Source organism: Chrysochloris asiatica, unplaced genomic scaffold (assembly GCF_000296735.1).
Source record: "Chrysochloris asiatica unplaced genomic scaffold, ChrAsi1.0 scaffold00040, whole genome shotgun sequence".
NCBI classification, from domain to species: Eukaryota; Metazoa; Chordata; class Mammalia; order Afrosoricida; family Chrysochloridae; genus Chrysochloris; species Chrysochloris asiatica.
Window position 1 is genome coordinate 8,664,009 of NW_006408558.1, and position 25,989 is coordinate 8,689,997.

The 25,989-nt window shown below is 38.9% G+C and overlaps 1 protein-coding gene across 1 annotated transcript in view; it reads left to right on the forward strand.

Annotated features, from left to right (window-relative positions):
- Positions 1-957: 957 nt before the first annotated feature.
- Positions 958-25,989, forward strand: part of DEK (DEK oncogene) — a 34,951-nt gene continuing 9,919 nt past the window's right edge. The window contains exons 1-7 of the mRNA XM_006861013.1: positions 958-1,108; positions 7,300-7,401; positions 8,557-8,666; positions 9,458-9,552; positions 10,390-10,510; positions 15,151-15,342; positions 25,721-25,856. Of these exons, the coding sequence (XP_006861075.1) occupies positions 970-1,108; positions 7,300-7,401; positions 8,557-8,666; positions 9,458-9,552; positions 10,390-10,510; positions 15,151-15,342; positions 25,721-25,856 (895 nt within the window). The 5' untranslated portion in view covers positions 958-969. The remainder of the gene's footprint in view (positions 1,109-7,299; positions 7,402-8,556; positions 8,667-9,457; positions 9,553-10,389; positions 10,511-15,150; positions 15,343-25,720; positions 25,857-25,989) is intronic.

Genomic DNA, 25,989 nt, shown 5'->3' on the forward strand with positions numbered 1-25,989 from the left:
ACACAGTCGCTAGGATATAAATAACATCGTTCATTCGCTTGCTCCCCTCCACCTCGGTGAAACACTGCAAATGCCAACTTCACCGGGTTTCTAAACTTCTCTGCAACCCCCTGTCTCCGACCCAGCCTCCCCCCCATCACTGTTCATCTTTTCCGGGACAGACTCGTGGAGACAATAAGCCCAAAGGCGCGCTGGTGTTCTCAGACAGTCACCGCGACCCCTCCTGCCCGCATTCCGGACTAGAGCAGCCAGACGCAGGCGGGACCAGCCCGTAGAGCCGGCACCGGATCGCGCAGCCGCTCCACCCGCGCCTGGGGTAGCCCGACGCAGCCCCGCCCCGCCTCCCCGGCCCGCGCCCGCCAAGTCCCAGCTTGCGCTGCTGATTGGCCGCCGCATTCCCGCTTTCCTTCCCGAACCGCCATTTTGAAAATCTTGTTGATTCTGGGGAGCTGAGAACGCAGCGCGAGCGTCACGCGCGAGAGCGTTTCGCGCGCCTTCCCCCTCGGCGTCCACCGCCGTCGCTTCTCGGAACCTCCTCGTGGCCTCGCGCACTAGGTCCCCGGTGACTGGGCCCCGCGGTAAGACTTGCATCGGGGACAGAGGAGGCCGGGAGGCAGCCGTGACTCCCGCTCGAGCCCGCCGAAGGCGACGGGGATAGACGCGGCCATTTGGACGGTGGCCTGGGGCGGGGGAAGGGACTGGAACCGCTGGCGGGAGGGGGCGGGCTCGCTCCGCTCTTCTCGCCTCGGGAATCCCTGACGGAGGGAACCCTGGCGGAGGTGAACCCGCCCCAGGGGAGCGAACGCTGCTATCCTAGCTGCGGGAGGAGGCAACTTTGAGGATCGGTCTGTGGTCGGCCCCGATCGCAGCCCTCCCCGCCTGGCGCCGCGTGGGCCGGCGAGGGTGTGTCCCGAGGGTGGCTCCGGGACTGAGCCCATCTGCATCCCCCGCCCGCAGGTCGACGACAGCATGTCCTCCTCGGCCCCGGCTTCGGAAGGCGAGGACACCGCTGCCCAGCCCGAGTCCGAGAAGGAACCCGAGATGCCCGGCACGAGAGAGGAGAGTGAAGAGGAGGACGACGAGGAGGAGGATGAAGAGGAAGAAAAAGGTGGGTGCAAGTCCTGCCTGTCGCGATGCGTTTATCAGATGCAAGTTTTTCTTGTGGAAAACGGTTTTCTTGCCCTGGTTTCTATTTTTTGTTGTTGTTGTTGCTTTAAAAGGCACTAGAATAATGACTTGCGGCCAGAATGCATAGGAAATCTACAATTAGCTTTGTAAATTTCCACGTTTTACGTTCTGTTGGTTTGTATTTGCTGGTAGGAATCTGGGAGTTCAGTTGGTTTCTTGCAATCGACGTTCCTAACGTTTCATCTTTGACAGGATGTTTGTAAAGTCTTTTTGAAATCAGTGTGTATGTTTAACCTTTGAAGTGGCTGAGTTAATAAGTTTTTATTCTTTTGCTAATTAAATTACGCGTTTATTTTGCCTTGTGGATTTACTGTAAAGTCTTTAAACACCTCATTTTAAGGTTAGAGCAAGTTATAAATACTAGCCCTGGGAATATTTTCCTTTGTAAATATTTATTTTTGCTCAACTTCAGCAGAGATTTTCTCCAAAGGTTTTGGGTGTTTGTATCATTGGGAACTACTGGAGAAAGCTGTTGCTACTTGTAATAAATGGGCCCAAAGCGCTCATTTTTGGAGTTGAGTCTGACTTAAGGGAAGGCAGTTGAGTCGTTCCCACCCATAAGGACTCAGTATAGGGTTTCCTTAGGAGTTGCTGCTGAGTTTGAACTGCCAACCTTGTGGTCCAAACCTACTTTGCAGCACAGCGCCACCCCAGGACTCTGAACCACTTATGCTTCCTGAGATGTTTTTAATCATATAAAAATCCAAATAAGACATCTTAACTTTTTTTTTTTTCATATTAACCCAATCTAGTTTCACTTAGCATGTAGCTGTACTTCAGCTAAACTTGGAAAGAGATGAAAAGTTTTCATCTTAAACCAGGTTTAAGTGTCAGTTTCTTTTAAGCCTTAAGTGGGAATGTTGTTTTAGCATTTTACAGGTGCAGTCGAGGTTGAGAGTACACCGTTTGTCTTTTGTTTGTTTAAAGTGGCATATACTCTAAGAAGGGAGAATGTCCATGTGTAAGTTCAGCAAAAATGCATAGGACAAGAATAAATAATTTTTAAATTATTCAGAATATAGTAACTTTGAAAATTGACTGCAATGTCACTTTCTCAGCATTTTTTCCTCCAATTTTTTATGGAATTATTTTAGTCTTTATGGGATAAGATTGGGATACCACAACAGTTGTTGAATATTTTATGTCAGGAGAAAAGTAAAGATGTCATTTAAAAACATAAATAGCTAACAGTAATACTTGAGGGATTAGCAGTAGTTTAAAGAGCCCCACTTCTTACCGATTAAGTGTTTTGTTGTTTCAGCATGATAGTTTTGTTATTCTCCATTTATCCTGTTATTTATTGGGCCAGTTGTGGATTTTTGTTTTCTTTATATTAAGGTGCAATTCATACTGAAGACTGTAGTCTTTGATCTTTAGCAGTAAGCACATCAAGTCCTCTTAGATTCCATCAAACAAGGAGATATCATTTGCATATCCCAATCCTGATGCCATGTTCTTCATATAACCAGCTTCTCAGTTTTAATATGGTTAGCATACAGATTGAATAAGAGTGAAGAAGCACAAAGAAAGGATTCCACCCTGAAGCATAAACCTTTCCTGAATGTAAACTTTCCCGCATCCTCTTGTTCTATTTGAACAACTGCTTCTTGTTCTACGTACAAGTTCCACATGAGCACGATTAAGTGTTCTGGAATACCCATTCTTTGCAATGTTATCCATAGTTTGCTATGATCCACACGGTTGAATGCTTTTGCATAGTCAATAAAGCATAAGTAAACATCTTTCTGGTATTGTTTTCAGCCAAGATCTGTTTGATGTCAACAATGATATCCTTCATTCTATGTCCTCTTCGAAATCTGGCTTGAATTTCTGACAACTCAGTGCCAGTGTATTATTACAACCAATTATGAATTATCTTCAACAGAATTATACTTGCATGTGATATTAATGATGCTGTTCAATGATTTCTACATTCCGGTGGGTAACCTTTCTTTGGAATGGGCACAAATACGGATCTTTTCCAATCTGTTGGCCAGGTAGCTATCAGTTACTGGAGTTTGGCTTTTCCCCAATGCTTCCAGGTAGCTTGGACTTCTTCAGTACCATTGATTCTTGATCATAAACTACCTCTTGAAATTGTTGAACATCAGCCAATTATTTTTGGTACAGTGAATGTATATTACTTTCCATCATCTTTTGATAACTTCCTGCTTCGTTCAATATTTTTACCATAGAATCCTTCAGTACTACAACTTGAGACTTGAATTTGTTTTTTCAGCTTGACATGCTGAGTGTGTTCTTCTGTTTTGGTTTCGAACTCCAGGTGTTGGCACTTTTCATTCTAATACTTTGTCTTCTTGAGTTGCCCTTTGAGATTTTCTGTTCAATTCTTACTTCCTCATTTCTTGCAGTCACTTTAGCTTTTCTACATTCAAGAGCAAGTTTCAGATTCTCTTCTGACATCCATTTTGGGCTTTACTTTTTTTAAAAAAAACTTAATTGTAAATTGAGTGAAAGTTAATTTTTTTTTAAATGAATATTTTTATTCTACTTAGCCTCGGAAGTGTCTCTCCGCTACTAAGATATGGAAGCAAGGCAGTGAAATTAGTAACTTCTATAACAAGCAAGGGGTCAGATTGACCAAACTAGGTAGTGGTTTTGTGGTTGGGGTTTGGGGTGAAAGAGAGAGTAGCGATTTCAATGTTGACTCCTATGTTACTGTCTCTGGCAGCTATCGTTGGCAGTTGTGTATGTGAGTATATAAGTTGATCTAAAAAGTCATTCGCTTATAGCTGGTAATGAAAGTCAAGGACTGGTTCAGCTCACCCAAGTTAAGAAAGCAAAGTGATGAAAGTGTCTGCTTTAGAGGGCTTCCTCTTCATTGTGTACAACATTGCCAGCGTATACCTGGTGGAATTCCTTTCTGTGTAAATCCATGTATCTTCAGGTCTTATCTGTTCTTCAAAGCCAGCTCCAGTATGTTGGTCCAAAATAATCACTCCCTCTTCAATTTTCAGAACGTTTAATTGTATCTTAAGGTGTTTTATCTTCTATAAAGAGCTCTGGTAGCATAGTGGTTATGAATCAGGCTGCTAATCCCAAGGTCAGCAATTTGAAACTACCAGCTATTCTGCGGGAAAAAGATGAGGCTTTCTGCTCTGGTAAAGATTAACAGCCCCAGAAACCCTGTGCAGGGTCACTATGAGTCAGAACCAACTCCACGGTACTTAACAACATATCAGAATAGTTTATATCTCATTTCCCCTCAGAGACATGCTCTCTCTCAAGAGGTATTCAGTGTCTTAATCATCTACTTACACCCCTCCCCCCTAGTAGCTAGCACAGCTTTGCACAGAACCAGCATTCAATTGAGTGAATGGAAGGACGTTTAACAACATACAGTAATGTGCTGTGTAATGTCCATTCAGGCAGTATCTGAGCACATAGGTCCACAGTCCCATACCGTTAAAAATTCTAAAAATAGAGTTAAAAGTTCTGATCAGAAAATGAACAGGAACAAAGCTAGGGCAACAGCTTCCTGCACCACTCTTCTTATATGCAAAGCAGTTGTACTGCCAGGGGTGTACTGTTAGCTTGTCTGTATAACCTGTAATAGATGTCTTGATAATCATAATGAATGTCTTCACTATTGGCTCATGTATTTACAGTTTTGGACTTTCTACCGTGAACAGTAGGTAGGCAGCAGCATCCAGTCTTTAAGTTTTTATTTTGAATTGAGTGACAGTTTACATGGGAGAACATAAGTTTTATGCTCATCGTTTCAGTACAATGATAACAATCTCTGCCATGCATCATCATTCAACAGTATTTGCTTCTATTCCCTATGGGTTTCTTTGTTTGTTTTGTTTTTTTGGGATGTACACAAAAACACTCAAGAATATATAATCATTTAAACAACCAAAAGTCACTTTCTGTAAGTCTGCCTCTTGGCTGCCAGCACACAGCCTTTCTCTTTCCATGAGTCTAGAGTCTTCAGTTGCTCTATTCTCCATGTCGTCATCTCTGCCTCCATCTCTGGTGTGGCTGTTCCTTTGGATAGGGTCCCATGTTCATTTCTGCTCATGCTCTTTTCCCTTGATAGTCCTAGGGCCCCCTCTCCTGAACTGTAAGATTAACTACTCCCCCCTTTTTGTTACAAAACTTCTACCTTTACAGTTGTGACAGTTGCAATTTGTCATGAAAATAGTTACTCACTATTGAATCTTAAGAATTTTATTCCCATCTTCTTTGACCAGACCCATGTAACCAAGATGAAAATTATTCAGTGGGGATTCTACCTTCCCCCACACACTCTGAAAGTAAACTCCCTCTTGAAAACTTGTAAGCTAGTCACTTCGTGCCTTTATCTCCCCCTTCATTTTAGGTACCAATGTCTAAGCTGCCCATTCCTATCAACCCTGTATACAGCGGGGACAGGATTGATACTTGATGTGAAGACTCCTTCCCTGTCTGTTGGTATTTAGAGCTACTACATCCAAAAGTATAGGTCAAGTTCTTCAAATTGTAGCAGTTTACACTGTTTCCTTTATCAAAGCAGTATCCAATCTTAGGCCTCATGCATCTCCCATTTCTTTTAAAAATGTTACCATGAAATGTATCATGTTTCCCAAGTAGAGCAAAACTAGTGCTTGTAATATCAGCAACAAGAAGCAAAGGAGAAGAAATGATTTGGAAATGAGACAAAAGGTTATTAAAAGACACGAAGGTAGAAAAATCAGTGAATGCTGTTGCTTACAATATAGACATATCAACAGTCATAGTGGTCCTCAAAACCAAAAAATTATCCAAGCTATTAAAGGATCAGTTCTATAAATAAGGCTAGCAAAATGTGCCAGACACCTGTATTAGATATGGTGTGGATTCAGGACCAAATTCAAAAGCAAACCCTTCTGAGTACATGGAAGATCACTGCTAAGGCACAAAGCGTGTTCAGGATGCTTAAAGAAAAAGCAGAACCAGACTATGTACAATATATTTGCACAACATCTGAATAAATTTTGTTGTTGTTAAGTGCTGTCAAGTCGGTTCCAACACAGAGCGACCCTGGATAGGGTTTCTGAGGAGCAGATGGTGAGTTTGAACCACTGACCTTGAAGTTCAAACCAACTTTGCAGCCCCACAGCACATTAACCCACAGCATCATAACAGGACTCTTATGTAAATCATACAACATTCTATTTAATACAACATATCGTACATGGGTGCATTGTGGCATCTTAGGCTTTATTTCAGTCTGTAGATAAATGGTTTTAGATAAATCAAGTTTAAATGTTTTAAGTTTTGAAGTAAATGTTGCGTACTTCCCAAACTTTTTTTAAAGCCATCTAAGCTAATCATAATTTAACTTTTTTCAGTGACTTATAGGCATCATTATGAACATCATTTGTTCATAATCAAAGAATGCCCTCCCAGTTGGTTGCAGTAAATGCTAAACTTAAAGAATTTGCACTGTTGTTGTTATGTGCCGTGGAGTCGGTTCCGACTCACAGCGACCCTGTACAGGGTTTCTGAGGCTGTAAATCTTTACCAGAACAGAATGCTTCATCTTTTTCTCGCGGAACAGCTGGTAGTTTCGAACCTCTGACCTTGTGGTTCATAGCCCGATTCGTAACCACTACGCTACCAGAGCTGCTGTCGTAACTCCAGGCTGCTTTGCCTTGAAGTCCTTGTTTTTGTCTGTTCTGACCGTTTACTAAATTACTGCTTTTCTCCATATCTTTTCCTGCCCTTTTATTTTTAATCGAAACTTGCTGTTTCTGATGTGTACCAACCTATGATTCAGAATTCATTAAAATCGTGTAAATGAGAAAATACGCTTAAATGAGGAAAACCTAGGTAGGTTTTTTTTTTAAAAAACAAGTAATGCAATCATTGTAGTTGGATAAACGTTTGTTTTTCTGATATTTTTCTTTCTAAACTGGATCTCCTGTTAGGTTGCCAGCCAGCATGTTACACTAAAAATAACTCCAGTGGGACTGTTAACTTATCAAGTGTTTTCATCCTTTGCTTTATAAAACTACCTAAGAAAAAGAGTTAGGTATTAGGTTTCTAGGATCTTTTTATACATCTTTATCCAATAAAGTTAATACATTCTTCAACCTTTCTGTAATTTAACATATTAATTTTTAGAAAAAAGTCTCATTGTGGAAGGCAAGAGGGAAAAGAAGAAAGTTGAGAGGCTGACAATGCAAGTGTCTTCTTTGCAGAGAGAACCGTTTACAATTGTACAAGGTACGTCTGTTTTGTGTTCCTTTCATTTGTGGTAAAGATGCCTAAATTTAAAAAAATGTTAGGAGTACTTATCTTTTCGTATTTAATAACTACTGTACTGATGTGGTACTGTGGGTTAAAAGCACTGGACCTCAAGGTCGGTTTGAGCCACAAGATTGGTGATTCAAGCTCACCAGCCTCTCCTTGGAAACCCTATAGAGGGTGGCTATGAGTCAGAACTGACTCAATGACACTTAACAACAATGTACTGGTGTAGAAGGATCCCTGGTAACATAATGTAATACGAGCTGGGCTGCTGACTGCAAAGTCAGCAGTTTGAATCTACTAGTCGCTCCATGAGAGAAAGATGAGGCTTTCTGCTCTTGTAAAGATGTACATCCTCTGAAACCATACCAGGTCATTGGTTTAGTTGGAACCAACTTGATGGTACCCAACCACCATACTGGTGTGGTGGTGTAGGGTAAGTACTGGCCTGCTAACCCAAGGTTGGTCATTCAAATCAATCAGCAGCTTCTTAGACAACCCTATACAGGGCTGCTGTGAGTTGAAACTGGCTCAACAGCACTTAACACCAGCAATTCTACTTTCGGTATAATTTTCTTTAGTCTACCCTATCAGAGCTCATAGTGGTTACGAGTCGGACTGCTAACCTCAAAGCAGTTGGGAACTACCAGCCGTTCCTGTGGGAGAAAGATGAGGCTTTCTGCTCCTGTAAAGATTTACAGCCTCGAAAACCCTATACAGGGTCGCAATGAATCAGAACCAACTTCATTGCACACCACCATTTACGTATACTGTAAAAACGACATTGAAATTAGTTTAATATTGACAGGACTCCTCGTGTGGCACTGTAGGATTAGCACTGGACAGCAAATCAAAACGTTGACAGTTCAAACCTACCAGCTGCTCCTTAGAAACCCTATATTGGGTTACTATGAGTTAAAATTAACTCGATGCCCCATAACAACAACAACATATGAAGAAGTGTTATTCTGGTGGGACACTGTAGGATCGGCACTGGACTTTAAAAACCACAAGGTTGGTGGTTCAAACCCACCAGGTTCTTCCAAGAAGAATTGAATTAGAACTTAATTAATGGCTCTCAACAGCATGTATTAACAATCAGTGAGTAATATTTTTTTCTTTTTTCCCTAGGAAAGGGACAGAAACTTTGTGAAATTGAAAGGATACATTTCTTTCTGAGTAAGAAGAAAACTGATGAACTTAGAAATCTACACAAACTACTTTATAACAGACCAGGCACAGTAAGGCATTTTTTTGAAAAAAACTTTTAACCTAGTAACCTGTTTATGTATTAAAATATTTCATGATAGAAGCATAATTTCTATCCTACTATAATTTTCCAAGTGAACCAACTGAGACACATGAACTAAATGATTTGGTTCCGGCCACATACATAGCTGGTTGTTAGCAACTGTGGCTGTAAAATCCAGGGTACTTTTTACTGTGGCTGTTTTTATCCAACACTGAAATTTCTAATTATGAAATCCGTATTGTGATGAGTTTTCTGATTTTTAAATGTATTAGGAGAAATTTATTTTTTTTAATGTTCTGGCCATTTTTATGTGTATGATTTTGTTGTAGCCTAATCAGTCCAATTTACATAAGTTTTATATCTAGTAAGTGTTACTAACTTGTTGGAATGCTCTTTGTTCTTTCATGTTTTAAAGAGTGAAATCCTTGACTTCCTTATTTGAAAAATTTTAAAAACCAGTTAACATGAGGAAAGGGCTATCTTTTAAAGTAGTAGCTTTCCATATCTCTTGGTACTGTCAGATAACATTCAGTTATGGTTTTATAATTACCAATAGTAATTCCCAGATGGGAATTCATTTTGATGTATATTGTGATTATTTTTCCCAAAGAAAATTAATTTGTAGGCTTTATAATGTTAATATTTAGTAAGGAATATATTTTGCAGTTTGGGATAAAATGTTGAAAATCAAATAGAACTTGGAGACAGGTGTATTGGCTTTTAATTTTTTCTTGTGTACCTGAGTAACACAGTAGCTTTAATAATAATAAAAATTTTCAGGTGTCCTCATTAAAGAAGAATGTTGGTCAATTCAGTGGCTTTCCATTTGAAAAAGGAAGTGTCCAGTATAAAAAGAAGGAAGAAATGTTGAAAAAGTAAGTTATTTTTGTAATTGACGTGTTTTGAAATGGGATCTTTTTTTAAATGTTTACATTTGACCAGTCATTTTCAGGAGGTTACATCTTTGCCAAGACCTTACTGTTCTTCATAACTACTTGGAATGTTTATGTTTCCAATAAAGAGTGAACATCAGGATTATTGAAAACACTTAAAGAAATTTCTATTTTCTTGAAGAACAATATCATAAAATCAGTCATATAGTCCAAAATTCAAAGGGACCACAGTGTACAAGTCTTTCCCATTTTGTCCATGGTCACTCCATTTACTTTGTAGATGCCATGTAAACATTTGAAGAAAATATAATAAATATGATACAAACAGTACCCTCCATCATAGTGCAAGGTAGATTATGTGTTCTTAGATTTTTTGCTTATTAAATTCCTGTAATTTAAGAGCTTTAAATAATACAGGGGATTACTTATCTTTTCATTGAAACATTACATAGTAGAAATGCTGAAGCAACAATGTAATAGTTAATCATGCAGAATTCATTTCCTGAATTAAAGTTTATTCTTATATTTTAAAACAATTTTACTTGGCCAGTGGTGTTCTCAACTTGTTACATATGTGGGGGTTTCAAAAAGCTCGTGGAAAAATTCCTTTATTTTTTCATTCCATTTTTCCACTACCTTTGAAGTGCTCTCGGATTATGTTCACTGGTCAAGATTATTAGGAACACTGCTGAGATTCAGAGAAACATGGACTGCTTTGTTTTGGCATGTAACTGAATTAACTGGATTTGGCTAGCTGTTGCCTTTAAAGTGTGGAAAACGTTGATAGATTTTACTCTCTTTTTCTCCATTTTCTATTAGATTCAGAAATGCCATGCTAAAGAGCATATGCGAGGTTCTTGATTTGGAGAGATCAGGTGTAAATAGTGAACTGGTAAAGAGGATCTTGAATTTCTTGATGCATCCAAAGCCTTCTGGCAAGGTGAGATTCAATTTTGTACTATTTTTATAACAATCAGTAATTTACACCTTCATACTTTTTTATGAAACAACAGTTAATAGCTCAGCAGTCTAACTGCTTCTAACTTTCAAGGAACATGCCTTCCATCAGCATGCCTTCAACAATTTCATGGCAGAAATAAATAATGTAGATTCATAGAGAGATGCTTCATAAATATAAGGGATATTAGATTTGTAAAAGCAATTGTTAGTTTAAACTTGGATGGGCCAGAAAATACAAAAGAAATTAAGTGTCCAGAGTTGCAGATCTAGAAAGTACTAGAAAGACAAGAATAGGTGGGTTGAGGTAATACGTGTAAGCTGTAATCAGAGGAAAGAGGAGATGTAAAATACATTGTTGCTACTGTTGCTTAGTGCTGTACAGTTGATTCTGACTCATAGTGACCCTGACAGGTTTTCCAAGGGTATAAATCTTTGCTGGAGCAGAAAGCCTCATTGGTCTCGCATACAGTGACTTGTGGGCTCGAACCACTGACCTTGTGTTTGGCAGTCCAGGGCTTATCCTGGGATAATACAATGTTTTTCATTACATAAAGCAGCCAAAAAGTCTATTCTTAAAATATTTATGGATTGGATGTTTAGAATCTTCAGCAGAACCAAGGAGCAGGACATGGCAGTAAAATGACCTTAGTTTTCTGTTCTTCCTAAAATCTAAATTACATTTACTCTACCTAATTAGGAGTCCTAGTGTGGTGTGGCACTGTGGGTTAATGCGCCAGACTGCAGAGGCGTTTGAACTGCAAGGTCAGCGGTTCAAGCTCACCAGCTGCTCCTCGGAAACCCTATAAGGGTCACTGTGGGTCAGAACCAACTTGACGGCACTTAACAACAACAATTGTATTTAGCAGTAACAATTGACATGTGATGTAAAACGTCTCTTGAACTTTTACTTATATAGCCTTGTATTTTTAATTGTAATAAGCCTGTCAGCAAAGGTTTCATATTTGAATCTTGATGGGGGAAAAAGTGAAGAGACTTTTTGGGCCTGGAAGTTGAGGGGAACACCACGTGCTGGGGGAGCAAGTGTTAAGAACAGAAATCCGAAAGTTGCTCTGGGACTTTGTTTTGGTTGCTCTTGGTCCTTAATACCATTAGCTAGACAAGGAGAGAGAAAAGCTACACAAAGTGTTCCTTGTATTCTGTAGCCGAGGGGTACAAACCAAAGGATATGATTGATTTATGTAGTGTTTAAAATCGGCATATGTTAAGATGAAAGTTTTTTTTATGTATTTTTGCAGATGTTAGTTGTGACTATACCTCTGCTTTTTAAAGACATTCATGGGGCAAAATTGATCAGTATTCTCCCAGAGGCAATTACTAATTTACCTGAGTTATGAGGAATATATTTACATTCATCTTTTCCCTAAAGGTGTGTAAACATTTCAGATGCAGGACTCCATAATCCTGTTAAAAATAATGATTCCAAGAGCTTTTGTTTTTGTGACTGATAATGATATTTATTCTATTTGAAATTCAAACGAAAAATTTTAAATAACAATAGTAATAAGCCTATTACATGTTAACAAGTTATTTTACATGTAAAAAAAAAAAAAAAACGGTATGCAAAGAACTAAGCAGAGGCATTAATTTCTGTTTCTGTATGTCTTTAATGTCTTGTTTTTGCATTTAATTTAAGGAGCCTGGTAGCTATGCTTTGGGCTGCTAACTTCAAGGTCAGCATTCAAACCCACCAGATACTCTGTATGAAAAAGATGAGGCAGTCTGCTCCCCTAAAGATTTCCAGTCCCAGAATCCCAAAAAGGGCAGTTCTGCTCTGTCCTGTAGGTTTATGATAAATTGGAATCTACTTGATAGCAGTGTTTTGTTTTGTTTTTTTTTCCTTGCTATACAGTGTGTGGTTGTGGGGAATACAGGAGTTATTGCCAGAAATAGTTACCACTGCCTTCATGTTATTAGGGTTCCTGTACTTTTGTATTATCAGTGCAAAGCACAGTGAAAAGAGCAAATAAAAAATGTCTTCATATTTGAAAAATAGTTTTGATCTTGTAGATCACTGAAAAGGTGTCAGGAGCCCTGCTGGTCCATGGACCACACTTTGAGGACTAGGAATCTAACCCATTCAGTTTCTCATAACAGACCCCCCTGTGATGGTTGCTACTTTATCTGATGTTAACGGACTATTTTTTTGCTACCATAAGCTTTTATCATTTAAGAAAAATACTACAATCTTAGTATTACTAATATTGCCTCCTCTCCAGTAATCTTAAAACAGGTAAACTAGTACAATATTTCATTAGTAATCGTTTGTTATCTTTCTGTTGTACTTTTACCCATTTTTTTCATATGCTATTCAGATTTTTTTTTTTTTTTTTAAAGAATGCTGTTGACACTGGATTCAGAGGAATAGATTCAACTATTGTTAGACCCTGGTGTAGAAAAGTTCTAATACATTTGCATATTACCTTCTCTCTTTTTAAAATAGCACCTCTTTGAATTGTGGGAGTTACATTTTCTTGGTTACAAGGATCATTTAACATCTGTTCACTTTTTTTTTTTTTTTTTGGTATAGATCTATCCAGCACCCATTCTAGTCCCCATATTACTGATTCCATATACAGATTGGACTCATGGTGTAACATTGTAGGGTCAGCATTGGACTGTGAACCTGAAGGTCAGCAGTTCAAACACATCAGCTGCTGCTTGGAAACCCTATCTATGTAAGGTCACTATGAATTAGAACCGACTCAACGGTACTTCATAGCAACAACATATACAGATTATCCTTCACTACTTGCAGCTGGCTCCTGAGTTGAGATAGTGAGGCATATCATATATATTATACATTTGAGTCCTGAATTTCATAAAGTCAGTAATGAGATTTTAGACTGAATTTCCTATTCTCCAAATAAGACCATTAGAGCACTTGAGTGGATTTGATATCTAGGTTTGATTGTTAATTGTTGAGATTTGCAGAGGTGACTACATAGATGCAAGGACGTTTCTTGTCGACAGTCTCCTCTGAGAGATGTCTTTGGTTCACTAACCTAACATTTATGAAGTGACCTAGGTTGGCTGCCTCCCAGACATGTAGGTTTGTAGCTAGCCTTAGAGCATTGTGTTTATTCAAAGCAGCCACATTTTCTTAGTTTCTGTGCAGGTGCCTGTGACCTCTGGCAGACTGGAGGTTCCTCTGAGAGAAAGGACCTGCGGTTATGCTAGTTTCACAAAAACTCATACTGCCTAAATTTATCACAGACATTGATACTACTGGCTATCTTAAGGTTATGTTCTCCGATTGTCCCTTAATGCTTTTGCTGATTACCAAAAATAATATGAGGGGGCTTCGTGAACTTTTTAGAGTTCTTCTTAATAGATAGAAATTTTCACAATATATACCCATAATTTCAGGAATAAGTAATAGTCCTTATTTCATGTTTGTTTTTCAGATTATTTAGCTGTGCAAGGTTATTTTTATTTTAATTAATTTTCTTTTTTGGTTTGCATTTTCAGAATTTAGCATATCCTCCCTAAGAAAGTATTTAACAATTACATTTGTTAACCATTAGAATCAAATCCTTTTCCTCAAGTGATCAACTGTGCTCTTAAAATATGCAGTTTAATTGAATATCAAAGTAATAGCAGTGCAATAATTTTGTGGTTCTTAATTAGTTTTTATAGTTAAATAAGTAGCATTCTTAGATTTAACTTTTCATTGCATTGGCAAGAATGTAATCTGGGCATACAGAAAGTAAGGAGCCTCGTTGGACAGTGTTGGGTTGCTGTGAGAAGGCCAATGGCTTGAACTCACTACCCTGCTTCTTGGGAGAAAGAGTTGGCAGTCCGTTTCTGTTAAGATTACAGCCTTGGAAACTATGGGGCAATTTTATTCTGTTTTATAAAGTCTTTATGAGTCAAAATCAACTCGGTGACCAACAGTTTGCTTAGGGGTTTTATGCTGAAAGTAAGAGCTCAGAATTTTATGAACATAAATGATATTGTAGTTGAAGATGTATAGTTCACAAATTCTACTTTCCCCTGAAGCAAGAAACTCCACTGGCTGTGACGTTTCCTGCAGCCCCCCTCCCCCCCTTTTTTTAAAAATTATTATGATGGCAAAAACACACCAACACAACTTGCACATTTATAACCAATGACATACATTTTCATGTTATACCACTGTTATTGTCTGCTATCCTCATCTGATACATCCTACCGTCATAACTAAGCCCCTTGTCTTTCCCCTTCAACTTCCCCTATATTCTGGGTTCAGTACTTATAGAAATGAAATAAGTTCCAAGTGTAAATCAAAGTATTATTTCAATAAAGCAAACAACTAAGCCTTTAACACAGTGTATGTTGGGGCTTCTAGTCCTGTGTCAGAACTGGAGTACTTCTTTCTTTGCATATTTGTAAAGAATCTTTTGCTTAGTGTTTAGAATACAATCAAAAGGATTTTATTGGGAGTGTGTTATTTTGGTTAACCTTACAGATTAACAATGAATTATCTGTAAAGCTGCTAAGCTAGTGAATATAATTTTTTTGAGACAGGAATAAGAAGAAATCGAAGTGAATTGAGCTGAAAACAAAGTTGGTTGACTTGGAAATTTAATACTTTATTGATGTTACTTTTGTTTTTCTTAGCCATTGCCAAAATCCAAAAAAAGTTCTAGCAAAGGCAGCAAAAAGGAACGGAACAGTTCTGGAATGGCAAGGAAGGCTAAGCGGACCAAATGCCCTGAAATTCTGTCAGACGAATCTAGTAGTGATGAGGAGGAAAAGAAGAACCAGGAGGACTCTTCTGAAGAAGAAGAAGATAAAGAAAGTGAAGAAGAGGTGAAGTGCGGTATTTCTTTCTGTGGAAGAGTTAAATATTGCTCTATAATAACTGGTCCATCTAGAAAATAGAGATTTTGGCAGCCCGTATTCATACGGCATATGGCAACAGTAGTGAGGTTGACCCAGGATCGGGCAGTATTTCGTTCTGCTGTGCATAAGATCGCTCTGGGTCAGTACTGACTCAATGGCACCTAACGACAACAATCCATACGACCATGTATTTGTTGTTCATCCTGAAGATGCAGAAATAGTTGAGCATAAAGTTACTTATCGCCATTACAGAATGTTTAATTTCCTTACCATGCCAAAGTATAAGTTGGTGGGCAGCTAGATTTGTAGCTCTGAGCTGGACCTCGAGGACTAGAGCAGGGAAATGGGGAGGCTGAGGAGTGAGTATCCTGAATAGGAACACATAGGAGTGGGTTCTCTGACAAGTGGTTTCATTAGTATATATTTTATCATTGACATGAATCACTTCGTTCTGTTTTATGCAAAAATCAAAGGCTTAAAGAGCACTGGATCTCAAGGTCGATTTGAATAGCAAGGTTCACATTTACCTGCTGTTCCTTGGAAACCCTACACAGGGTTGCTATGAGTCGGAACCGACTCGACGGCACTTAACAACAATAAGTTATAAATATTTCAAACAATTTTTGTAAATGTTATAAATCTAGCAGGTGCTTCATATTTATGATTGGTTTGAAGAAAGATGAGTAATCTGAGCGCTGGGGTTTTTATAGATTGGATTTTAAGGACATCTTGGAGAAAACATGTCTGTTTATATGTGCATAATAATTGTAATTTTACAGTAATGAAATTCCTCATTCAACAAGGTTTTTTTACTACTTACTATATGTCATTTAAGGAGCTCTGGTACAAATGTGTAGTGGTTATGAATTGGGCTGCGAACCGCAAGGCCAGCAGTTCAAAACTACCAGCTGTTCCATGGGAGAAAGATAAGGCTTTCTGCTCCCATAAAGATTTACAGCCTTGGAATCCCTGTACAGGGTCGCTATGAGTCGGAACCGACTCCACGGCACATAACCACCAACACCAACCATATGTCATTTACTACAGTGTGCAAAGTTATAACAAAATATAAACATCTGATTTTTTCAGAGGCCGTAACTATAGGCTTTGGAACCTTGGGCAAGTTATTTAAACTTCATGTGCCTCAATTTTTCATATGTAAAATGAAACGATAGTCCCATTTTAAAGTAACACATCAGAGGGTTATAGTAAATCACCAGTGCTACGACAGTTAATGAATGACCTTTCAACGTTAGGAAGATTTCCAAATCCAGTCTTCCTGTCTTCACAAAGATAACAAGATAGAAAATGAGTTTATTTTATACTATTTGTTTTTAAGGTTGTAAGGTTGTTGTCCTGTTGTTCTAAGAGGTAGTTGAAGTCTGTATATCTAGATGACTCCTAGTTTCCTTATGGAGTCCTGGTGTGGCACTGTAGGATAAGTACTGGGCTTGTAACCACAAGGTCAGGGGTCCAGACTGACCCCCCCCACACACACAGTTGCTTGGAAACTATACAGGTTGTCACTGTGAGTTGAACTGACTTGACAGTACTTAATAGCACAGTTTACTTAGAACTCTTTTGGTTCCTGGATACCATAAAGCAAAGTCTTAATTTCTATAGCCTCATAAATTAGGGTCTGTTTCTAGAAACTAAGTTTAAATGGTGAAAATCCAGCTGGCGTGGGAATGGGAGGACAACACCAATGCTTTCACAGACACGAAGTATAGTAAATCAGACAATGTAAAAGCAGTACTGTATTTTCTTAGAGGGATGTTTCTGCATGCGCTTGTATTAGCAAACTTTATAAGATAAATCCCAGTGGAATGTGGACTACATTCTTTCCTTTACCAGTGGTAAATCTCCCTCCAGCCAGCACAGGTATCTTTCATGACTCTGAAGACCGGTTTGTACTCCAGGACATCATGTTCCAAACGCTCTCATTGCAGAGTCCATTTCCATGAAAGGCTCTCATTGCCTTTGAAAGAGGTGCTGAGGAAAGGTCAGGATTTCTATGTCAACTTCGTGTTTTTCTTATTTATCTATTAGGAATGAAGACTCACTCAAGTGACAACCTAGTTAGGGACTTTAAATGTAGAAAATGATTAAATTTCGTTCTATTTATTTCCTGAAATGAATGATTTTTTATAAATGAAAGACCCATCCATTAAGATCAGCTTCTTCTATTATAGATTTTTAAATAGCTATGAATTTGGTTAGATTAATTTCATTGTTTCTTGTTTCCTCTAAATTGGGGGTGTGGCACTGTGAGGTAAGCTCTGGACTGCTAACTGCAAGGTCAGCAGTTCAGACTTAACTGCTGCTCCTTGGAAACTACACAAGTTCGCTCTAAGTTGTAACTGACTCAGTGAGACTTAACAACAGCACACTGTTGACATTAGAATTCTTAACCTGAAATTCAGTTTCAGTGGCCAGGAGGCTGAATCTTTTCCACTCACCTGCTAATTTTCGTATTTACCTTTAGATATATGGAAAAGTAGAATCTTTTCTTCTTTTTTTTTTTTTTTTCTGTATAGAATTTAAAAATCTGCTTGAGTAAAACAAAATCAGATTTTAACGTCTCATAAGAAAATACGTTACATTTAGCAAGTTAGCTGATGATGAAAATTTATTGGTTTAGTTTATGCCTACAGCTCCATTTCTGTGATATTCAGTGATTCATAGCATTTCTGATCCTCATTTTATTGGAATTAACTCAAGAATATTTTCGAGTGAAAAAACATGAGCTTTCTTACTAGCTTGGCTCTTAGATATTTACCTGTTGGAGCAATAGGAGAAGAGCAGTTGGGAAGTAGGAAGAAAGCAATGAATGCTGTTTAATTAAAATGAGAATATAGGAAAGTAAAAGGTTTACTTTCTAAGAATTCGTAAAATCAGCTGGTTCCTGAATTGGCAGCCCATATTGGGTTAGTATTAAATCGTGCCTTTGGTGAGTCATTCACAAGTATTAGACCACAGACAGGTACAGAGAATTTACTAGAAAAAGTTGAGTATAGAAAAAAAGAGGAAACCGTCAGTGCCTTCCACTTAGGAGATAAAGGTAATTTACTGTACTGTGAAACACAAGGTTGGCAGTTCATATCCACCAGTTGCTCCTTAGAAACCATATACGGGATCATGATGAATCAGAATCGACTTGATTGCACTTAACAACAACAACTAGTCTTTTAGATTCTTAAGAGCATATTTTGTTTCTGTTTTTATTTTAATGCTTTCCTTTGGTGTTTTTTTCTTAGTGTTTTTATAGCACACTCTTATCTCTAGTGTGGCACTGTGGGTTAATGCACCAGATTGCAAAGCCATTTGAACTGCAAGGTCGGCGGTTCAAGCTCACCAGCTGCTTCTCAGAAACCCTATACAGGGTTGCTGTGTGTTGGAATAGACTGACCGCACTTAACAACAATAATTTATCTCTAGAAAAGTATCAAACTGAATTTTTACTTTTTGAGTATAACTTATCTGGATAGTCTCAGAATGTTTCTGTAAATCATTTAAAACCTTATTAATGTCTAAAACGGTTGCTTTTTCTTTCAGACAGGCAGTTCTGGGACAGTAAGTTTAAGCAAGGAACCAAAGACTTGGGCATCTTTATTCTTACTGATTTACCATCTGTAACTTTAGCTTTTAATTTCACAAATGATTGTTGACCTGTAACGACTGAATCCATGTCCTGAGAAGGGAAGGGCAAAGGGTGCTCTCCGAGTGGTGTTGTGCTCTCCCTCCCCACAAAGATCTCCATCTCCATTGCAGTGGCCAGAATATGGTTCCCTGCGCAATACTGTTCCCTGGCCATCTTGAGCTGCAAGGGAAGCTATGAGATGCAGTTGTAGGCTTACCCTACTCCTTAGGTGGAAGGCACAGAAGATGTGAAGCATTTAAGTGAGCTGCAATATTTGCCAAACTGGGGAGGCTTCCACTTACAGTTTTTGGTGAACTATATATTTGAGCATTTTGAGGTAATATTTGGTGATCATAAGAAGATGAAATGTGAAACTTTTGGGCTCTTTAATTAAATTTTCAAAAACTAAGAATGCTCCTATAATTTGATCAAAGGAATTATGAAATATCATAAAACCATTAAACTCTTTTGTTGGAAGGCAAAGTTGAGTACTCACTACACTCACCCACTTAGACTTCCAACTCGCTTTCCTGATCTTTTGTGGACTCTGATGAGGCTTGCACATTCTCCACGCTTGGCACACTAAGTTTTCAGCCAAGTTGTTAGAAGAATGGTGTATTTAAGCTCATTTCTATTCTGTTCGTCTGTTCCCCCAGTACAGCCTTTCCGCTGTGAGGACAGGATTCTGGCTCTGTGACAGGCGTCTTCTTTGGAGACCCTCCTTCAAGAGCCCTGCTGCCTATAAAAGATAGGTAAGCTGGACCCCCCCAAGAGTTTGGTTTGTTGGGTTTTTTTGTTTTTTTGTTTTGCCTTCCTTCAAAAAGTGCTTGTGTCAGTCCTCTGAGTCTGTACCTTCATGGTTATCAGAGACATGAAGCCTCCCTTAAAATTTCAAAAAGTTTCTATTCGTTTTTAAAACAGTTCTATTAAAGTACATAAGGCTATCTAAAATTATGGCAGCTGTCACATATTCTTTTAACATACCAAAAATGCTGATTGTATTGGATGGTCCTGATTTGCTCACAACATACTTCAAAATAGCAAGCCAGAATTTTTAACTTGTTAATCTGGTTTTTTTTTCCTAGAAGTTTATTTAAGACTCAGGTCTTAGTCTCCTATTTGATTGAAATGACAAAAGTATTAATACCATAAGTATTTCTAACATTTTTCTTTTATAATGCCACATACTTGAAGGTTCTAGCTTTAGAAAGATACTCAAAGTGGGTTTCTAATAAATACTTTTTGGATAGTTTATTTTGTTTAATAAATTGAGGGTTACTAAGTGTTGTTGGTGATTTCAATGATACTTATATTAAAGAATTTCAAAAGAAAGCGTATCTCCGTATTGATTGAAGGCTTTGGAGGGGAATGGAAGAAGCACCAATTGAGGGTGACTTTAGGAATGGAGAAGGAAATAATAGGACACATGAACAAAGATGGGAAGTGGGAAAGTACAGCATGCCTTTGACAAGCACACTTGTTTGTGATAGTGTGCCCTACATACAGCATGGAGGGGTGAACCTAGTGTAAACCTAGGTTGTAGCCAGACTACAGAGCATCCAGAAGGCTGTGCATGACAAATTACTGCGAGGCCATTATTTGCGGGGTGCTTTTACATCTTGACTCCTAAAGGAAGAAGACCCATCTCATTTTTGTAATTGAGGATATAATAAATGTGTGTTAGGATCTTTTAGAATATTCTTCCGTTAGTTGCCGATGAGTTGATTCTGACGTGGGTGCAGTGATGTGTGCAGAGTAGAACTGTCCCATGGGATTTTCAAACTGTAGTCTTTCAGAAGATCGCAGAGCCTATCCTCCCGAGTATCTCTCAGTGGATTCAAACTGCCAGCGTTTCACTAATAGTTGAGTGCTTACTTATTTATACTACCTGGGAGCTGCATCTTACTCTTTCCTTCCAGAGTCCATACATTTCTGTCTTTAGCGTCTTTACTGTAAAACCACGGATTCAGATCAAAATTTGATTTTAAGCAGTTCTTAGAAAGTTAATTTGAGTATAGATTGATTTCTGCTTATAAAAATTTGAAACTAAAAGCTATTAACTTAAAATTAGTTATTTGAAGTGTTATGAACTAATTCCTGCCCTTTCTAGTAACCTATAGCCTAGACTAGGAGTCAGCAAACTTTGACCTACAGTCCTAATGCAGCTTGCAGCCTTTTTTACAGCTTGCAAAATGAGAATTGTTTTCTCCGTAAAATTAAAAAAAAAAAAAGGCAAGACCACATATTCTGTGCATAACCTAAATATTTACCACCTGGCGCCTTACTGAAAAATGAAAAAGCCTGGCAACCTCAGATCTAAACCATAAATTCTCATCTTATATCACTTATGCCTGAATGAGTCATTTATGAGGCTTTTTGAAAATTGCAGGACTGCAGACTTCACCATTGATGATTTGACCTAATGGTTTCTTTATGTCTTTTGTTCTTAAATGTAGGTGAGTTGTAGCAGGTGACAGTAATGTTAAAGATTTGCTAACAGCTGTTAAGGAGAAACTTGTTTGTCTTAGTCACTAATTGATTAGACCTCAGGTTGGGAGAGATGTTAAAGTACCCCAAGGTGTGGCCCTGTAGGATCAGCACTGAGCTGCGAACTACTGGGTCTGATTACTGGGTTGACAATTCATACCCAGGGGCTGCTCCTTGGTGATCCTATACAGAGTCATTATGAGGGTACTTAGCAACAAGTACCCCAAGGGCCTTTTCCCAACTTTCTGAATATTTACATAGCAACTATTAAGTGTTGGTTCTGAGTTGTTGATCAAGTGCCCTGTAGGGTTTCTGAGGAACTACAGTGCCATACCAGGACTCTGAGCTGTGCATTGTTGTTAAGTGCCTCGAGTCGATAAATAGGGTTTCTAAGGAGTGGCTGGTGAGTTTGAACTGTGTCAGTCTGGTGGTTCAAAATGACCTTGTGGTCTAGTACTTTATCCCACAGTGCCACACCCGCTGTGCCCTTAACCAGTTTGACGTCCTTGGTAGCATGAGGGAAGTGAAAGATTAATAGGTCTGAACAAGATAATGTGGCATCTCAGAGGATCTAGTGCTTAATTCTTTCTAGGAATACATGAGAGACAAGGTCATGGGCCTGGGAAGGGAAATGTCAGGGGAGTTTACAATTAGGTCTGAACCTTGAAGGATAGCAGAAAAATGAAAGGGATTTGGGGGAAATAGTTTATATAAAATTAGATTACACCAAGACCTATCTTAGCCTAAAAAGCCATTTTAAACAATGCGTACTTTAGGATAGGGACAAAGGCAGCCCTAAAACAGATTATAATAATCTTTCATTGCCTTTCTAAACTTTCTGCCAAAATTTTTTTGTCCTTTGGTATGGTTAGTATCATTTGTACGTAATAGATAAATCATGTAATTTAAGGATATGATAAGAAATCTTAACCTTTTATTACTGTAATTTACTTCAGTAATTTCATCCCTGGCTCGGAGAAATACCTCGGTGCATTAGTCAGCCCTGTAAACAACTCTCATTGTGAACATCTCACTTGCTCTAACTGTAAGGTAGTTCATTTACTTAGATTTTGTTTCCTCATTTATAATATGGAGATAAACAATTTTGACTTTGGATTGAAATGGTTTTCCTTTGCTTTGGTTTAGTTTGTGTTGTACTCAGTGCTGTCAAATCAGTTCCTGGTGACCCTACAGCACAGAGGAGAACTGCCCCGTAGGCTTTCCAAGGCTTTTTAACAGAAGCAGACTACCACGTCTTTCTTCCTTGGAGTAGCTGTTGGGTTTGAACAGACAGCCTTTTGATTAGCAGCGGAGTACTTTTACCACTGTGCCACCGGGGCACATATGAAAATTGTAGGTGTGCGAAAGCAGTGCAATACAAATGCATGCCCCATCCCCACCTGCAATGTGTTTTTGTTTATAAGTGCTGTGGAGTTGGTTCCGACTCAGTGACCTTGTTATAGGGTTTCTGAGGAGTTGATAGTGGCCTTTATATATATTACCTCTAAAATGGATCTTTTACTCTAGAAACACAAACATTGAATTATTTTAGGCAATAACTATAATCCACTTCATAATGGGTTAAGTGCAGATCCTACCTATAAGAACATTCATTCTGCATGTCTTAAAATAAGAGTGCTTCCTTAATTTTATTGATTTATTTATTAACTTTTGTTGTGAATTAAGTGAAGGTTTACAGGCAACGTCATCAGTTTTCACACATTCAACACATCATGTAGTTTATTTTATGGCAGTATAGTCGATTAATTGGATATTTGGCCATCTGGATTCAGAGTACAGATGGACTGACAGAAAATAGAGAAGAACATGACAAGAAATATTTATTAGAGGCTACTCACCAAGCTACTCCTCAGAAATCACTGTGGGTCGGAACTGACTCTACGGTAGGCACTTAACAAACAAGACCCATAACTGTCCTAGTGTGGCGCTGTGGGATAAAGCACTGGACCAGAGGGTCAGGTTGAACTACAAGGTTGGCGGTTCTAATTCACCAGTCGTTCCTTGGAAACTATTCAGGGTTGCTATGAGTTGGAACCTACTCAGGCACTTAACAACAACAGCTGTATGCCTAGGAGTCCTGGTATGTTGCTGTAGGATAAGCACTGGATTGAAAAGTCAGTGGTTTAAACTTACCAGCCACTCCCTCGGAAACTCTGTATAGGGTTGCTGTGACTCCCAGAACCAACTCAGTGGCGCTAAACAACAGCAACACTGTTCCAGTTGCTGGAAGAACAGAGCTAAATAGATTGTCAGGTGTCTGTTTCCATGGGGCTTGTCTGCCCACTAGAAGTTTGTAATCTACAATAGTAGGAACACAGACATAAATAACAACCGTTTAATAAATGTACAAGGAACCTTGGTGGTGCGTTGGTTAAGTGCTTGTCTGATAAAGAGCTTGTATGCTAACCTAACAGGTTGGCCGTTTGAATCCACCCAGTAGCTTTGTGAGGAAAGACCTGGTGATCGGCATCCATAAAGATTGTAGCCACGAGAGCCCTGTGGGGCAGTTCTGTGTAAAAGGGGAGAGCTTGCTGTGAGTTGGAATCAACTTGAAGGCACCCATCAACAATTAAGGTGCATGTAGTAAACATTTACTCTTGGCTGCTTCATGTATGTCTGATTCTCACGATTCTTAATGTAGATAATGACTATAGTTCATCAGATCTAAGATGCCAGTAAGGCATTATTTTTACACAAATTATAAAATGTGTTCCCTTTTACTTTTGAGATGGGAAAATGTTACAATTTGGCAAAATTGCCTCCATTTTACAGATGGGGTACAGATGCAGAGAATGACCTGTTGATCTGTCTGAGGATGCAAAATTAGTCCGATTGGAACCAGAAAGCTTGGTTTCAGAGCCTATGTTCTTATCACTGCCTCACAATACCATACAGAAAGTTGTTAAGTACTGTCAAGTTGGCAGACTCATAACTACCCTGTATAGGGTTTCTGAGGATTTAAACCTTGCAGAAGCACAGAGCTACATCGGTCTCCCACAGAGTGGCTGGTGTGCTTGAACCTCCAACCTTGTGCACTTATTATTGTATTGTAGGCCAAGTACTGTGAGAGTGTTGATTTATCAAATTGATGGCATTGTGAAAGATGTGGAGTAGGTAATTTTTAGCTGGGTAGTAGAGGAGGAGGATGGAATTCCTGAGTGAGAAAGTAAAGATTTGAAATTGGCATACAATGAAAGTAAGTAGCTAACTTGCCTCTTTGTCTTGCCAGTGCCTCTTTTCCCTTACCTTCAACATACCCATATTTGTTTCAATTGCCAAACACAATCCATTGTATCCCAGTGCTGAGGTCTATCCTTCGAGATGTCCAATTTTCCAAAGTTTCCTATTCTCCCCTTGCCTAATGGAATAGTGTCTGTGCGGTTGCAGTGATCCTTGGCACTCCAGGACTACAGCACAAGATGTGAGTCAGTAAACTCTCTGGCCTTTGTCCAGAGTAATAACCTCTCTCTGCATTTCCAGTATAATGATGTTGCTGTTAAGTGCCATCGAGTCAGCTCAGACTCGTGGTGACCCTGTATAGCGTTTCTGAGGAGCGGCTGGTGAACTTGACCCACTGATCTTGCAATTCAAACAGACCAGTGTATATCTCACAGCACCATGCAAACACAATTCAGTTCTGACTCATACTGAATTCTACAGGGTTTCCGAGGAACAGATGGTGGGTTTGAGCGAAGACAGCCTTGTGGTTAGCAGCCCAGTGCTTCTCCTATCTTCCCAAGAGTTAGGAGGTACCACAAAGAAGAGCTTCACACGCCCAACGTGTCTCTACAATTCCAGTGATTGAGTCTTGTCTTCTCATGCAAACTCTTACATTGGGAGCAAATTTGGTTAATTGAGTTTACATGTGTTAGTCCTCTCTCATAAATTGGTATTTGGTAGTGGTGGTTAGGTGCTGTGGAGTTGGTTCTGACTCATAACAACCCTATAGAGGCATTTTGAGGCTATAAACCTTTATGGGAGCAGAAAGCTTCATCCTGTGTAATGACTGGTAGTTTTGAACTGCTGACCTTGAGGTTAGCAGCCCAACTCATAACCACTATGCTAACAGAGCTCCTTAGAAATTGATAGTTGGTACTAATTTTCATCAATATTAGTACATCAGTTTTCTCTAATACAGGAGTAGTAGAGTATGACAGAGTCTCATCCATAGATGCACTTTGCTTTTCTTTCCAACAGCCACCAAAAAAGACCTCTAAAAGGGAAAAACCGAAACCGAAAGCCACTTCTAAAAATAAAAAGTCTGTAAAAAGTGCTAATGTTAAGAAGGCAGATAGCAGCACCACCAAGAAGAATCAGAACAGTTCTAAAAAAGGTATGTTCGAAATGACAGTTGTCAGCTGATTTAGACATATAACATATATAGTACAGCATAGTGTTTAAATGTGTGGAAAATAGATCAGCTGTAAAGGTATGTTAGAGATGACAGTTGTCAGCTGATTTAAACA